General features: G+C 38.7%; 1 protein-coding gene across 1 annotated transcript in view; it reads left to right on the forward strand.

The window, feature by feature from the left end:
- Positions 1 to 15,884, forward strand: part of MIB1 (MIB E3 ubiquitin protein ligase 1) — a 167,061-nt gene that overhangs the window by 70,168 nt on the left and 81,009 nt on the right. The window contains exons 4-7 of the mRNA XM_004702902.3: positions 6,863 to 6,967; positions 9,501 to 9,567; positions 10,961 to 11,165; positions 14,379 to 14,562. Coding sequence (XP_004702959.1) covers positions 6,863 to 6,967; positions 9,501 to 9,567; positions 10,961 to 11,165; positions 14,379 to 14,562 — 561 coding nt within the window. The remainder of the gene's footprint in view (positions 1 to 6,862; positions 6,968 to 9,500; positions 9,568 to 10,960; positions 11,166 to 14,378; positions 14,563 to 15,884) is intronic.

The following is a 15,884-nucleotide window of genomic DNA, read 5'->3' on the forward strand; positions in this document are numbered from 1 at the left end:
AAGGCTGGGGCCGCAATGGATGCTGGGGGAGACGCGGCAGCAGCGCCAGCCTTGTACGCTGGCAGGAATGGGCTGGGGCAGGCAGGCTTAGAGGCTGGCACTGGGGACCTCAGAGGGCATCACAGTGGTGAGAACTGCTCTGGCTGGGAGTGCAAAGTTGCGCCATCAGGCTCCTTAGCAGGCGGGAACGCTTGTCCTTTGATTCCCCTTCCCTGTGAATGGTGCAGGCTGGACAGTGAAGTGGGCCGAGCTCGGAACGGACAGCGGTGGTTCAGGTGGGACACAGAGGGACGTGGCGCCCGCCGTCCACACTGGGAGGAACGCTGCGGAAGGCAAGCTCAGTGCTCGGAGCTGCAGGTGTTGGAAACCCTACAGCGCACCGGAGCTGACGAAGCCGGCTCCAACAGGAACGCAAAGTCATGTCATTAGCCTTTCTGGTTGGCAGAAACGCACACTGTTTGGGCCACCGGTGCTGTGAACGGTGTAGGGTCCGGGCTATGGGGGCAGCCCACTGCACTGGGAGAAATGCGCTGGGGCGGGCAGGCGTAGCGCTTGGAGTTGCAAACCCTGCAGTGCATCAGAGCAGACAAAGCTGGCTCCAGCGGGGAACGCAACGTCGTGTCGTCCGTCTTAGTTGGCGGGAATGCTCACTGTTCGGGCACAGCACTATGAGCGGCGCAGGGTCCAGGCTTGGCGGAAATCTGTACCGGTAGGAATGCGCTGGGGCAGGCAGGCTTAGCACTTCGGTCTGCTGGCGCTGGATACTCCAGAGTGCTCTGAGGCGGACAAAGCCGGATCCGGCGGAATGCAAAGCCTCGTTGCCAGGCTCCCTAACAGGAACGCTCACTGTTTGGGTCTCCGGGGCTGTGAGCAGCGCAGGGTCCGGGCTATGGCGGTAGCCCACTGCGCTGGGAGGAACGTGCTAGGGTGGCAGGATCAGCGCTCCGGGCCACGAGTACAGGGCTCTGCGGCGATGCAGGCCAGCCTGCAGTGGCTCTGGTGGAAACGCGCTGAACAGTGGGTAGAAGTGGGATGGGCTCCGGCAGCAGGCTCGTGCCTGTGGTAAGTGAGCAGCTCTGGCCTCCCAGGCAGGGAGCGGAGCGGGAGCTAAGCTGATGGGGGTGGGTGACGGGGTGCTGTTGGAGAGGTCACAGGCAGCAATGGGGGTGTATCGTCCCCTATGGAGGTTGCCCAGGCAGCCACCAGTAGATTGCAGGTCAGTGACGGTTTCTCTGGGTGAATGGAGGGAAGGACCCGAGCCCAAGGGCAGATCGCTGCCTCATGGGGAGGGGAATTGCGGGAAAGGGAAACTTCTTTCTTAGGGGGTCCCGCCACAGCTGCACGTGTCTCGGCAGAGCAGCCAAGCGACTCCGGGTGCAGGGGCCTGGTCTGTGGGTAGAGTGGGGCTATAGCTGATTGTGGCTGTGGTGGCGGTGGCCTGATGATCCAAGATGTCCCAAGTATTGGATCCTGGATTACCGAGGCCCCAGCTCAGGACAAATACGTGGGGTGGTGTTGGGGTGCTGTCCCAGGGGGATTTTTCACTCATCAGACTTCTTCCACTCGGCTACCTGTACATACCCGCTATGTTCAAAGAGCCCTTAGTGTCCTGCTCGCCTGGTCTGCCATCTTCCCTTCTCCCACCCACTTTTTTGTTTTAATCCAGTCTTGTAGTGGGAATTTAGGCTGAAGAAACAAAGTAATTTTATGTAGTGGTTCAGCGCTTGATGAATGAACTGTTTCTAACCCAAAAAAGGTTCCTGGGTTGTATACCATAATTTGCCTTAGGCTACTGGTGGAAAAGTTGAATCTACTTATTGTTCCATGGACAAAAGGCCTGACAATCGTAGTAAGATTACAGGCAAGAAAACCATATGGAGGGCAGTTCTGCTCTGAAGCCCATGGGAGTGCTATGAGTTGTAACGTACTCACTGGCCACAGGCTATCCAAATTAATTTTAAATTTAGAGTGAAGTTGGTTTCAATGAAACTAGGTTTTTTTGGCCCCCTCCATAAAAATACATCAATGCTGAGTTCTTTGAAGAAGCAAAACCAGTGATGCTTACATAAGTTTTTATAAAGAGAAATTTATATAAAGAAAATGGTTCACACAGCTGTAGAAGGAACAAACATGTCCAAAGTCCAGGCAGGGTTCCAAGTTTCTGTGTCTGATGGTAAGCTGGAGGTTTCACTTAACTCATATAGCTCTGGGTGCTGATGAACCCAGAATTGCAGATAGACCACAGGCTTGTGGCAGATGAGGTCAATGCATCTTTGGGCTTGTGACTGGAGAGATGAGTGAATCCAAGACCAGCAGGTCAGATGGCTCCTTGGATTGGCAGACAGTATGGCATGCTGTTGGCTCAAGTCCAAAGAACGAGAGGTTGATGAGCTAGTTACAGGATCCAGACCCAGAAACAAGCAAGCAAACTTTTCTACAGCACTCACTTACCTATAGAGGAAGTACTCACCCACTCCCAAATTTTCTTTCTTTCACCATAAGGGCTGTGACCTGAGTAAGGAGGTTGTACTTCACTCTGATCATCTTTAAAGTGCTTGATTGCTTGATTGCACTCTGTTATGGAGTCAATTACACTGTGTTCATTCACATGGAGATTTAATAGGGCTTAAATGCTAAACCACTGACATTCATGATATTGGCAAGTTGACAGAAAACCGTTCACAATTGCTTTTATATTACATAACATTTAGAAACAAATCCTCTGGATGATGACTATATAAGAAACAAAAAGGAACTTTTAGCTGAAGGTAACATGTTTCTCCTAAGAGTGTTAGGACTTACTATTTTGTAAAGTAGTTGTTAGGTACTGTCGAGTTGTTTCCAACTCAACAACCCTGTGTACAACAGAAGGGAACATTGCCTGGTCCTGCATTCTTGAACCCATTGTTGCAGTCATGTCAATCCATCTTCTGGAGTCTTTTCCTGTTTGTTTTGTTGTCCCTTTGCTTTTACCAAGCTTATGTTTTTCAGGGCCTGATGTCCAAAGTAGGTGAGACCAAGTCTTGCTACCTTTGCAACTAAGGTGCATTCTGGCTGGACTTTTTCTAAGACAGGCCTGTTTATCCTTTTGGCAGTCCATGGTACTTTCAATATTCTTCAGCACCATAATCAAATGCATCAATTCTTCCTTGGTCTTTTTATTCGGTGTCCACTTTCACATGCGTATGAAGTGATTGAAAATACCATGGCTTTCGTCATTCAGATTTTAGGCCTCAAGGTAACATCCTTGCTTTTCAGCACTTTAAGGAAATCTTACACAGCAGATTTGCCCAATGCAATGTATCACTTGATGTTTTTACTGGTGCTACCATGAACATTGATTGTGGATCTAAGCAAGATGAAATCCGTGACTACTTCAATCTTTTCTCTGTTTAGCATGATGTTACCTATTGGTCCAGTTATGAGGATTTTGGTTTTCTTTACATTGAGTTGTAATCTATATAAAAGGCCGCAATCTTTGATCTTCATCAGCAAGTGCTTCAAGACCTCTTCACTTTCAGTAAACAAGGTTCTGTCATCTGCATATCTCAGGTGATTAATAAGCCTTCCTCCAATCCTGATATCACATTCTTTTGCATATACTCCAACTTCTTTGATTATTTGTCCATTACACAGAATGAATAATTATGTTGAGAGGCTACAACCCTGACACAAATCTTTCCTTCTTTTAAACCATATTATTCCCTTGTTCTGTTTGCATAACTGTCTCTTGATCCAAGTACAGTCAGCAAGAGTTCATTAAAAAGATAGGAGAAAAAAAAAGATCAAAGTGCATGTTAGAAGAGACTCTGAAACTGCTAAGACAAATGGAAGATAGGATAAAGTAATGGAACTGAATGGAAAATTCCAAGGGCAGCTTGAGAAGACAGAGTAAAATAATATAATTAAATGTGCAAAGACTTAAAGTTAGAAAACCAAAAAGGAATAACATGCTTAGCATGTCTTAGACTGAAAGAACTAAAGAGAAAAAAAATCTAAGTCTTGAGTTGCAATATTGAATGAGTCTATGGGCAAAATATTGACTGATGTAGGAAGCATCAAATGGAAGTGGGAAGAATACACAGAATCACTGTACCAAAAGAACTAGTGTGAAGGAATAAGTTCAAGGTACACTGAGAGCATTAGCCAAAATGAGATGTTTCAACAAACTGATGAACACTGGAAACACTCAGTCATTTTGTGCCAGGAAATTTGGAAGACAGCTATTTGACCAACCGACTGAAAGAGATCCATTGTTTGTGCCCATTTCAAAGAAAGGTGACCTAACAGCATGCCAAAATTATTGAACAGTGTCATTCATATCACATGAAAGTAAAATTTTGCTGAAGGTCTTCCAACAGTACATTGACAGGGTGCTACCAGTGGATCAGGCCAGATTCAGAAGAGGATATGGAGCAAGGGACATCATTGCTAATTTCAAATGGAGCTTGGCTGAATGTAGAGAATTCCAGAAAGACATTTATTTGTGTTTTATTCACTGAGCAAAGTTATTTGACAGTGTCCATTGTAACCAACTATGGATAACCTTGAGAAGAATGGGAATTCTAGAACACCTCTTTATAAAGTTATGGAGTGGTTATTATGCAAAATTCATAATTTAAATCAAGGCAATGATAATTCAAGTGCAGATGTAGTTTCCTGTATTGGAATCCAAGAAGTTGATGGGCTTGTGGAGAGGCATAGGGGAGTAGAAAAATACTGGTGAAGCTCTTATTCATCTCATTAATTTACTATTCTTTAAAGTTTACATCACATTTTAAAACCATTTAATTGGACTTAATCCACATATCATACTATTCAGTAGTTGAATCATATCAAGAAGAGTTGTACAGTCATTATTACCACAATCAATTTAAGAACATTTTCTTTCTTGCACTCCTTGTTCTTTGTTAGCTCTCCATTTCCTCACAACCTCTCCTGCCTACCTCAAAGAAACCATGAAATTCAGTTATTGTCTCTACAGATTCATCCATCCTGGATTTCATATACCAAAAAAACCCAAAAAGCAAATACAAAAGCTAACAATAGTAACAAAATAGGAAGAAAACTTCAGTATAGCACTGATGAAACATACAACTTTCTTTTAGTTCTTTGATGCTTCCAACCTCCCCCCTCCCCACTATCATGACCCCAATTCTACCTTACAGATCTGGCTAGACCAGAGCATGTACACTGGTACAGATAAGAGCTGGAAACACAGGGAATCCAGGACAGATAACCCCTTCAGGGCCAATAATGAGAGTAGTGATACCAGGAGGGTAAGGGGAAGGGGCGGGGGCAGAGAGGGGGAGTTGATCACAATGATCTACATATAACCCCCTCCCAGGGGGCTGGACAACAATAAAGTGGGTGAAGGGAGACAGTGGTCAGTGTAAGACATGAAAAAAAATTATAAAAGGTGAGTGGGTGGGGGTTTGGAGGAAAAATACGCTGATATCAAGGACATAGTAGAATGAAAATGGTGATGGCAATAAACGTACAAATGTGCTTGACATGGTGTATGTATGGATTGTACTAAGAGTTTTAAGAGCCCCAATGAAATGATTTAAGAAAACAAAACTTCAATCGAAAAGAAAGCGGAACACCCTATTGGGTAGTCTATTTTCAAATTCAAAATAGTTAATGCCCTCACTTATCAATAGAATATAAATTATTTTTGAAGTGATTCATTAAATCTTATAAACATTAAAGCTTTTTTTCTATAAAAGCATCAAAATATCTTTCTTAGTAAGAATATTTTAAATACAGGATAAAAAATAGATGGTCATTATATATCTTTTTGAAATAATAGTCTGCTTTTAAATTCATGTATTAAAACTTAGATGTATTTCAAATAACTATATAAAGTGCGTGTTTTAAAAATTATTTTATTGAGGGCTCGTACATTTCAAAGTGCATGTGTTTGTAAATGTCAAGATGGTAAAAAGTAAGTTGAATTACATGTGTGTAACTTTCCACTTTTTGCTGTGGAAAATTCAGCTTTAGTTCTCATTTGATTGTCATTTTTTTTGTACAAGAATTTAAGACCATAAGCAATGACACTTTTTTTTTCCATATGGGTTTAGAAGTCTGACTCACTGGATATGAGGCCTAGAAATTGTCTCTGGGTTTCTGTTGTAGACATGTTGATAGAGCTTAGATGACCTATTTATATAGGGCAACTGCGGGGTTCTGGAGGAGCAAAGAGCAACTCATCCTCATGCAGCATTGCCATTGATGCTGTTTAAGAACTTTCTGATTGTTAACTTTTAGCTGACCAAAGGGAAGACCTATTTTGAATCATTTTGGATAGTCAAAGATTTTAAATTTTGACCATTGTTCTAATATGAATCTCCTTTAATAAAATGAAAGGGCTTCAAAAAGATCAAGGAAAAATTCCATTATCTTTTCAGTCAATTTACCCACAAACTTTTTTGAAGCCACTTTTACAAGGATTTATATGTGTACAGAATTATATATTTTCTGATGGTATATTAGCATAAACTCTCATGGTTAGACGCCATTGAGTCGGTTCCAACCCATAGTGACCCAGTGCACAGCAGAACAAAACACTGCCAGGTCCTGCGCCATCCTCACAGTGATCCTATTGTTGGCAGCCGTTGTGTCAGTCCTTCTCCTTAAGGCCCTTCGTTTTTGCTGCCTCTAAGTTCCCCATTGTAAAATTCCTTCACTTAGTAAACGTGTATTTCTCAAAAAAAGTTTCTAATACTAAATTATGTGTATAAGTGGCATTTGACAATTACTTTTCATGACTATTACATAGGATGATAGGGAAAATATATTCATTAAAAACAACACTGTATACTCCTTAAAAAATTATTTTCTCCAAACATTTTGTTAGGTGACTGAAATCCAGGACTGGAGTGCATCAAGCCCACACAGTGCAGCATATGTTCTCTGGGATAATGGTGCTAAGAACCTTTACAGAGTTGGCTTCGAGGGCATGGTAAGTAGTGAAGAAGCACAACCGATGAAAGTTTTGGATGAGTGGAAGAATGGTAGTCAGAATAGTGTGTGTGTGTGTGTGTGTGTTTATTTCTCCGTCTGACAGTTGAATATGTTAGAAAGTCTTCTTGTGGATATGACAAAATAATAATTTATAAATTATCAGGGGTTCATGAGGGAGGGGAAAAAATGAGGACCTGATGCCAGGGGCTTAAGTGGAGAGCAAATGTTGTGAGACTGATGAGGGCAATGAATGTACAAATGTGGTTTACACAATTGATGTATGTATGGATTGTGATAAGTGTTGTATAAGCCCCTAATGAAATGATTAAAAAAAGGTCGTCTTGTGAATACAGCCATATGAATCATGAATTTGCAAAAGGAAGGAAATCTATAAAGTGAGGTTTTACTGACCTTTTAATACCTCAACATTTTTACCATGGTTGCTCTATTTAATAGTTAATGTGATTTTCTCCTCTCAGAGAACCAGTAATATACACATTGATTGTATACATATGATCTCTTACGATGTTGAAGGGTTTTTTTACAGAAATCTATCAGAAAGATTTTGTGACCTTTGTAAAGGTACTAAGTACCACATTGAAACAATTTGACCCCGTGTCTCATTGTCCAGGATTGAGCTCAGTGTGGTGCTGTAGCAGAAATGAAGTTGTGAAAGAGACGTGTGTGTAAAAAGGAATTCTTTTCCTTCGTAGCAAATCTCAAACTCACTGCTTTTGAGTTGATGCCAACTCATAGCAACCCTGTAGGACCAGGTAGAACTGCCCCATGTGAGTTTCTCAGACTAACTCCTTCACAGGAATTAAAAAAACAATAGCAACATCTTTTAAGGAGCCAGCTCGTTGTTCAAACTACTGACCTTGCAATTAGCAGCCCTCTTCCTTAGTAGAGTTAACTATATATTTGATCTCCTTTTTTTAATAAGAGTATGGTATGTACTGACACCTACTGGCACTTCCTATATATGCTGTCCACTAGCATCTTGTTCATGGCCAGCTGGAAGTACAGAGTAGAACTTGGCTCAGGGTTTTCGGAAGCCGACTGCCACTTCTTTCTCCCATGGAGCAAGGGTGGATTCAGTCAGCTGGTCTTTTGGTACAAGGCCTCCTTTTTTTTATATGCTAGGTGCCATTCAGAAAATGTACTTGCATATTTTCCCCCAAATCACCAAGGTTGTTTTTCTACGTTTTCATTTTCTTTACTTTTTATCGTACTGCAGCGGCCTCCCCATTCAGTCATTTAAATAGTAGCTTGTTTTCTATTACCTGATGGTGATTAAACAAGGTGATTTAACCAAGTGGTAGTGAAGTCAGACTAAAAGGCTAGAAAGATTAACTGGACAAAGAATGAAAAGATTGGACTTGGTTCCATCCACTTCTGCTTTCTGTTTAATTTTGGGTCATTTATTTTACTGGCCTTCATTTTCCTTATTTATAGGGTAGGTTCACACCTACCTTTATAGCTCATTAAATTGGAAAATAGATTAGTTAAATTTTCTTTTGGTAAACTTTAAAATGGAATGTATTCTACATGTCTTGAATTCTAAGTATTTATTGCAATTTTCTTTAACATTTAATTTTGAGCCATTTTAATGATAAATATTCTAATTGTTTATTACCAAACAGTTTTATCAAGATTCTATAAAGTCTGATCAGTAGGAGGTCAGGTCAGTAGCAGAACAGTTTCCGTTTCTCATGGATTTCAGACTTTCTATAGCCTTGGCGGTTGGATGAACCCTAGAAAGTATTGCCCTAAGATAATTTTTAAATCTTAAACCAGAATTATCCTTGAAAGTTTTTGTAAAGTCGTAAAGAATGTCTGTTTTAGGCATTATTCTTTTGTGTGTTTTGAGCATCATGCTCTTGTGAGAACTATCCATACTCACTGCCATGGTCCTGATTCATAATGAACCATGTAAGACAGGGTAGAACTGCTTTTGTGGGTTTCCTGAGACTATAACTGTTTATAGGAGTAGGACGCCTCATCCTTCTTCTGAGGAACAGTTCGTGTATTTGAACTGCTGACCCCGGGGTTAGCAACTCTATGCATAAACCACTATGCCACCAAGGCTCCTTAAAACAAACTCTATGGTGGCCAAACTAACCACAGGAGCTCTAAAGGATAGGGGCCTAATAAGCTTATGATAATGGGAGGAATCATTCTATAAAGAGAGTGAGAATGACTTCATAACTCCAAAAATGTAATTGTTGCTACTGAATTGTATCTGTAGAACTTATTGACTGGTGTATATTCTGCTATATATATTCGCAACATTCAGGTATTTTAATTTTGAGCTTTAAATGAAAACAAAAATAAATATATGACCTATTAAAAGATCAAGTTTATAATTTTATAGCACATCCTTTTGGAAACATTGTTCATTGTGGCTTTTAACCCATTACTACCCTTGACTTGTTGAGGGTGTATTTTGAATGAGTAGTTTTGCTTATTTTAGTTATTGACCCTTCCTTGAAGTTTTCATAGATAATTTTTATGCTTTCTTTTCTTCTTAGTCAGATCTAAAGTGTGTCCAGGATGCCAAAGGTGGTTCTTTCTACCGAGATCACTGCCCTGTTCTAGGTGAGTTAGCAGATAAGAGAAAATGCCTCAATAAATCATGGATCAGAGCTAAAAGGATTAGTGAAAAGGTTTAGAATGAAGTTCAAAGATATTAGTTACCAATGACATTACTTAAAATACTTTTTATTTTATGTCTTTTAAGATTTTTGTTTTTGTGATTTATGTTGTAATGTCTTGAATTGATAAGTCATTTATTTATATGTCATAATACTTCTTTAAAACTTTCAACCAAAATTTATTGTAAAGTTTGGGTTAGATTGCAGTAATAGTATATTTCATATATTGGGTTAGATAGTTTAGGCCTTTATAAATTCCTTACACTTTATATAAAAATGTCTTCTAAGGAATAGAACAAGTCTAAGACCAAGGTAATATAGTAAATATACCTTCATGTTTGTCCCCCCAAAGAGAAAACAAGAAAACCAGAACTTTTTGTATATTTTTTAGAATTTTGGCCAACACAGACATTTACCACACACATCTCATGCAAGTTTTAGTCTCTTACTACTTGACTTTCTCATTTGATCTCTGTGAGGGATTTCAAAAACTTTGTGCAAAAATTCCATTGTCTTTTAATTCCACTTGTCAATGAACTCTTTGAAGCCCACGCACATATACCTGATTCAAAGTCATAGTGTCTTGTCTTTTTGCCAAAAGAGGTATAGTTCTCTTGAAATGTACTTTGGCTTTATTATTTTAAAGGAGGATGTGGGGAAAAGTACTTAATATTTATAAGATCCTCATTTCTTTTGTTTTCAGAACTTTCTTGTTTTGTGTCTTGCCTTCACAAGAAAAGTGCAAAATCAATACGCACATTTTGGATCACTCAGTACGAGTTCTGATTATGAACCCTTTATCCCCAAATTAAGGTTTTGAAAAGAATCTAGGGAATGGACCGACCTTGAAATATTAAAAAAATTTCTGTAGGCAGAAATAAAAAAATCATTTATTTCCAAATAGTACTAAACACTTCAGAGAAAAAGTAATTTCATGGTTTTCTTTCATGTCCTCTTGTTATAACTCTAATGCAATGAGCCATCCAACAAAAATGTTAATTCCTTTAATACCCAGAACTTTGTTTTCTCATACGGGGTTGCATTAAAATTTTTTTTAGATTCTATTCCTGTTCTTGTCTTTGTTATAAATCATCATATCATTTGGATTCTTTTAGTAAGTTTTTTTTTCTTTCTTTCCTTTTTTTTAAAGTTCCCTTGTTATAGCATCTCTTCCTTACAGAATAGTTTCAAAACAATGTGACATTAGATGGTAGATTAAATGAAAATATCTAGAGTTTTTCTTATTGAAAAAATACAAAATTTTATTGTTGCTATGGCCTTTCTTTCCCTCCCCCTACCCCCCCTCTTTTTTCCCTCAACTCCCTCTGCAATTACAGGTGAACAAAATGGTAACAGAAATCCTGGTGGATTACAGATTGGTGACCTGGTAAATATAGATCTTGAACTAGAAATTGTGCAGTCTTTGCAACATGGTCACGGAGGATGGACTGATGGCATGTTTGAGACTTTAACTACAACTGGCACTGTGTGTGGCATTGATGAAGATCATGACATTGTAGTGCAGTATCCAAGTGGCAATAGGTTGGTGATATTTCTTGATTTGAGATAATGGCGGATACAATTAATATATGTAGGCTCAAAGAAAGTAAATAATGTTTAACCAGAAGATTCATTAAATGTAGCTCTTAGGTAAAAAAAGTATGATGGCAAGATTAAGTAAACTGCAAGGTCTTTGTATATGTGTGAATTTATATGATACTAGTTACAATACATTGTTTTGAAAAACATTTTTCTGTAGGGACTAGAATCTGTTATATCACTATTAGCTCCTTGAATAGCTGAGGGGTCTGTGTTCATAGTGGACCGTATCAACTGACTGAATGTGAAAGAGAATTCAAACTCCTGTCTGAGTTGACTCTTGATTACACTGTTCTCCCTTGCCATAATCAACACACACACTCAATCCTAATCAGAATACAGAAATGTGTGCATTTCCTCACATCTGTCTTCCTCCATGAAGAATGCTCTTGCCTCTTACTTCTCCTCTGGGTTGACTCCTGTATTATTGGAATACTAAGCTCATATGCTCTGGGAACTTCTCTTCTCCAACTTTGCTTGGTGTAGGCATACACAATTTGTTTGTAAGTCTTCTATATACTATATTACTAAAATGATTAATTAGTTGATCCTCTAGATCATAGATTCCCAAAATTAGACTTAACCATTCTCTTTTCAGAAAAAACTTAATTGACCCCCCTCCCTCACCTGCCGGCATTTAAAGCTTTTCTTCTATAGCCCATAAGACAGCATAAAGTGTAAGTATTGTTTTTGCAGATGCCTGTGGATTGTTCCAGAACCCCCTAGGGGTTGGCACCCCTCTGCCGCGCCTCCCCCCCCCACTTTGGGAAACACTGATGTAGCTTGTGAATTTCTTGAAGTCTGGTCCACCATATACCATTAAAATTTTTTTTAAACAATATTTTAAAGAAAAAGCAATTGTTGAATATTTTTCTGTTTTTAAATTGGCATGTTCATAAAGAAGATAACTTTTAAAAGGTTTAAAGGTGTTTTGCAGAACCTTTTAGTGAAAAAGAAAATTAGCATAGAATTGACTACATTTGATTCTAATTGAGTATAAACTAAGGACATACGTAATCATCTCAGAAGTTACATATAAGCATTTGCTCACATTCAAACCCTTAAAATATAGTTAAATAGTTATAGAAAGTAACTTTAGGGAATTCTTTAGCCTGACCAAGTGTATCTTAGAAAAACCTAGTGTTCTATACTTATAATGAGACATTAATGTAGTTAAAATGGTGAAGGCTTTTACCATTATCTGAATGCTTTACCTCCAAAGATCAGGAACAAGATAGGGCTATTGACTCTCATCATAGTTATTCAACATTACTAGAGCTCCTAGCCAGGACAGTTGGGCAAGAATTTAAAATGGAACAAGTGAAAGAAAGGAAGAAGTAAAATAGTTTGTTTCTAGTTCCAGATGGATTGATTTTAGAGATTAGAAGAGCTGAAGGAATCCACACATAGCTTTCAGAACTAATAAATGATTTTAGCCAGGTTAGAAGATATAACAACAATGTATAAAAATCAATTATATTTTTACACACTAGCATTGAACATTCTGAAAGTGAAATTAAGAAAACAATTTCATTTACAATAGCATTAAAAATAATACTTCACGACAAATATTTAAGTTATAGAAAATATAAAGCATTGTTGAAAGGAATGAAGAGATATCTAAATAAATTGAAGCCATTTCATTTTCTTGGATGAGAAGATTTAATTTCCTTAAAATGGCAAGAATTGGAGTACTCATACTTCCTTGTTTCAAAACTTAGTGCAAAGATCTAATACAAGGATGTTCTGTGTACTGGTGTATCTAATAGTGAAAACTCTGGCATACTTTATATGATAACCAGTGTAATGCTTGGTTAAACAGATTAGTGTGTATTCATTCTATGAATATTCTATAGCTGTAAAAGTGAATTACCTAGATTCATATGTGTGACATTGAAATATAAGTCTTACAAGGTGAATTTTCTGAGAAAAGAGTCAGAATAATGCCAGTATATATAGTATCCCTTTTATGGAAAACATTTCTCTTTGTGCTTTATATAAATATCATTTAGCCAGTTGGTATTACTGAGACCAATACCATACTTCACAAAGACAACATTCTATATTCTACTTTGGCGAGCAGCAACTAAGGGTCTTAAAAGCCATCTAACGTGTAACTATTGGCTTCTCCTTGTCTGGAAGAAAGAAGAGAGAGAGAGAGAGAGAAAAAAAAATCAAACACTCATGGTAAGAATTAGTTCAGAGTTCAGAGATCCTGAGACCAGAACTAGATGGTGTCCAGCTACCACCACTAAGTGCTCTGAAAAGGATCACATTAGAAGATCCTGGATATACGTGGAGAAAGATGTGGAAAAACACCAGGCTTTCTGGTTGATTAGAGACTGCTAGACACTTGAGACTAAGGTCCTTAGTCACCTATCATATCTGGAAGTGAATTCACCCCCGTGGCTCACTTCTCATTCAAATGTATAGACAAGTTTCCAAGGGGATCAATAACACTAGGAAGATACACACACCTTAAAATAATTAAACCATTTGAGATAAAAGGGAAGCATTTACCCCAGTACAAATTCAGAAGGGTTAAGAAGCAAAAATGGAAGAAAAAAAAAAAAGAAGCAACAATGGGAAAAGGAAGGAGTATAGGAAGTGGGATAAACAATGTTGTGGGGATTGCTATTAATAGCATAAAACGGAATTATTGAATAAACTGATGATCTGTTCTGTAAAACTACAACCAATTCATGATTAAAGTTAAATATGCCACGTAGCATAATGATTAAAGACTTATAAACGTATACAAACAATTATTAATAGTGGTTTCCATTGAGTCAGGGACTGGGGATCTAGATGTGGTTGTGTGAAAGAGAACTTTCTAAAATGTTTTAATTTTTAACAGTGAGCATTAAAACTCTTAACTCTTGCGACATCTTTAAGGATCATGCCAGCCTGGGAGGTTAAATCTAGACAGAAATTTACTCAAATATTAGTATTTGTGGTAGGATGGCTGTTTGCCCAAATTGGTATATTCAATTTTTAAAACAAAAACCAAAATACCAAATTCTTCAAAATAACAGATTGCTTTACCTTTTTGATAAAAAGTGTTACAAAATTTTTGTTGTTGGATTTGGCAAATATTTAAGAATGTTTTATTAAAATTAAGTTTACCCGATTTGAGTTTTGGTTTTGATTTTTCAGGTGGACCTTCAATCCTGCTGTTCTCACTAAAGCAAACGTTGTCCGAAGTGGGGATGCTGCTCAAGGTGCAGAAGGCGGCACGTCTCAGTTTCAAGTTGGTGATCTTGTGCAAGTTTGTTATGATCTGGAAAGAATTAAACTTCTACAGAGAGGACATGGAGAATGGGCTGAAGCTATGCTTCCAGTAAGTATCTGTAAAACAGTGTTTGACTAGGAATTAATAGTGTTTATTGTGGACTCAGGAATAGGAACAGTTGCAAAGATGGCACAGAACTGTGCAGGGTTTTGTTCTGTGAACATATGGTTGCTATGGGTCAGAGCCGACTAGATGGCACCTAACAACAACATAGAGTTGTTAAAAAGTAATTAATTTTTGAAAAGCTATGGTAGCATGTACTTTTTGAAGGAATCTCAACATACTTGTACCTTTTGTTTTTCAATATATACGAATTACCCTGGAAAGTTCTGGAAAGGATTGTAGTTAGTTTCTAAGAACGCATAATTATTGCTAAAGGTGTTGGAGAATGTAATATATGTGTAAGGGATCTGAGGCTTTCCTGAGCCTTAAAGACCCCAGCGTTAGTATATGGGTGCTCATCCAGGCACTAGTAGGGCTGGACCTTTTCAGGTCTCCTCTTTTGGGAATCGGCTTCTCTAAAATTTATAGTGTAGAGAGGTGGCTCTAAATATGTGCTTCCTGAAGGTGGTGGTGGTCTCAAAGAGCTTCACTTTAACAGTTTTATTTATTTCACCTAGTTTATTTTTCATAAAACCTTCAATAGCTAACATGTATGTTTGTTCTGCTCTCTATCTGTCCCTCTTTTTTAGCATCTCTTCTGTACTGTTTGTTCCATCACGTGAACTCCAATCTACACCATCATGGATCTCACCTCCCTCCCTCTACCTCACTGTTTTTTTTAACTCTTTCATTCCCTATTTTGCCCACTCTCCCCTCCTATCTCATCAGTTCCCACCTCTTTCCTGTCCAGCTTCCACTCCTGTCCCATACTTTGCCCCTCTCCTGTCCCAGGTAGCATTAGTTCTAACCCAGTTGGTGCCCCTCTCTCTTCTTTCTGTGTTGTTCGATCTACCTGCCTTGTCAGCACCTCTTTCTCTCCCTGTCAAGCCCAACTATTGACTAACCCTAAACTACTCTGTCCAGTCCCCTCTCTGTCCTTCGTGTTGTCCTCGCCTTCCATCGGTCCTTCCTTTCTTGCTCCCTCAGTGGATATTTGACACAAACAATGTACTTGTTAGGGTTCATGGAAACAATTGTGAACAAAGTAGAAGGAAAAAAATATCTCTTCTTTTGGATCTTTCATTCAAAAGCATGTTATATATATATTTTTTCTTTTTCTTTTTTAACATTTTATTAGGGGCTCGCACAACTGTTAGCCCAATCCATACACACATCAATAGTGTAAAGCGCATTTGTACATCGTTTCTCAAAACATTTTCTCTCCATTTAAACCCCCGACATTAGGTCCTCATTTTTCCCCTCCCTCC

This window comes from Echinops telfairi, unplaced genomic scaffold (genome assembly GCF_000313985.2).
Source record: "Echinops telfairi isolate 266 unplaced genomic scaffold, ASM31398v2 ScPeMD7_7400;HRSCAF=8409, whole genome shotgun sequence".
Taxonomy (NCBI): Eukaryota; Metazoa; Chordata; class Mammalia; order Afrosoricida; family Tenrecidae; genus Echinops; species Echinops telfairi.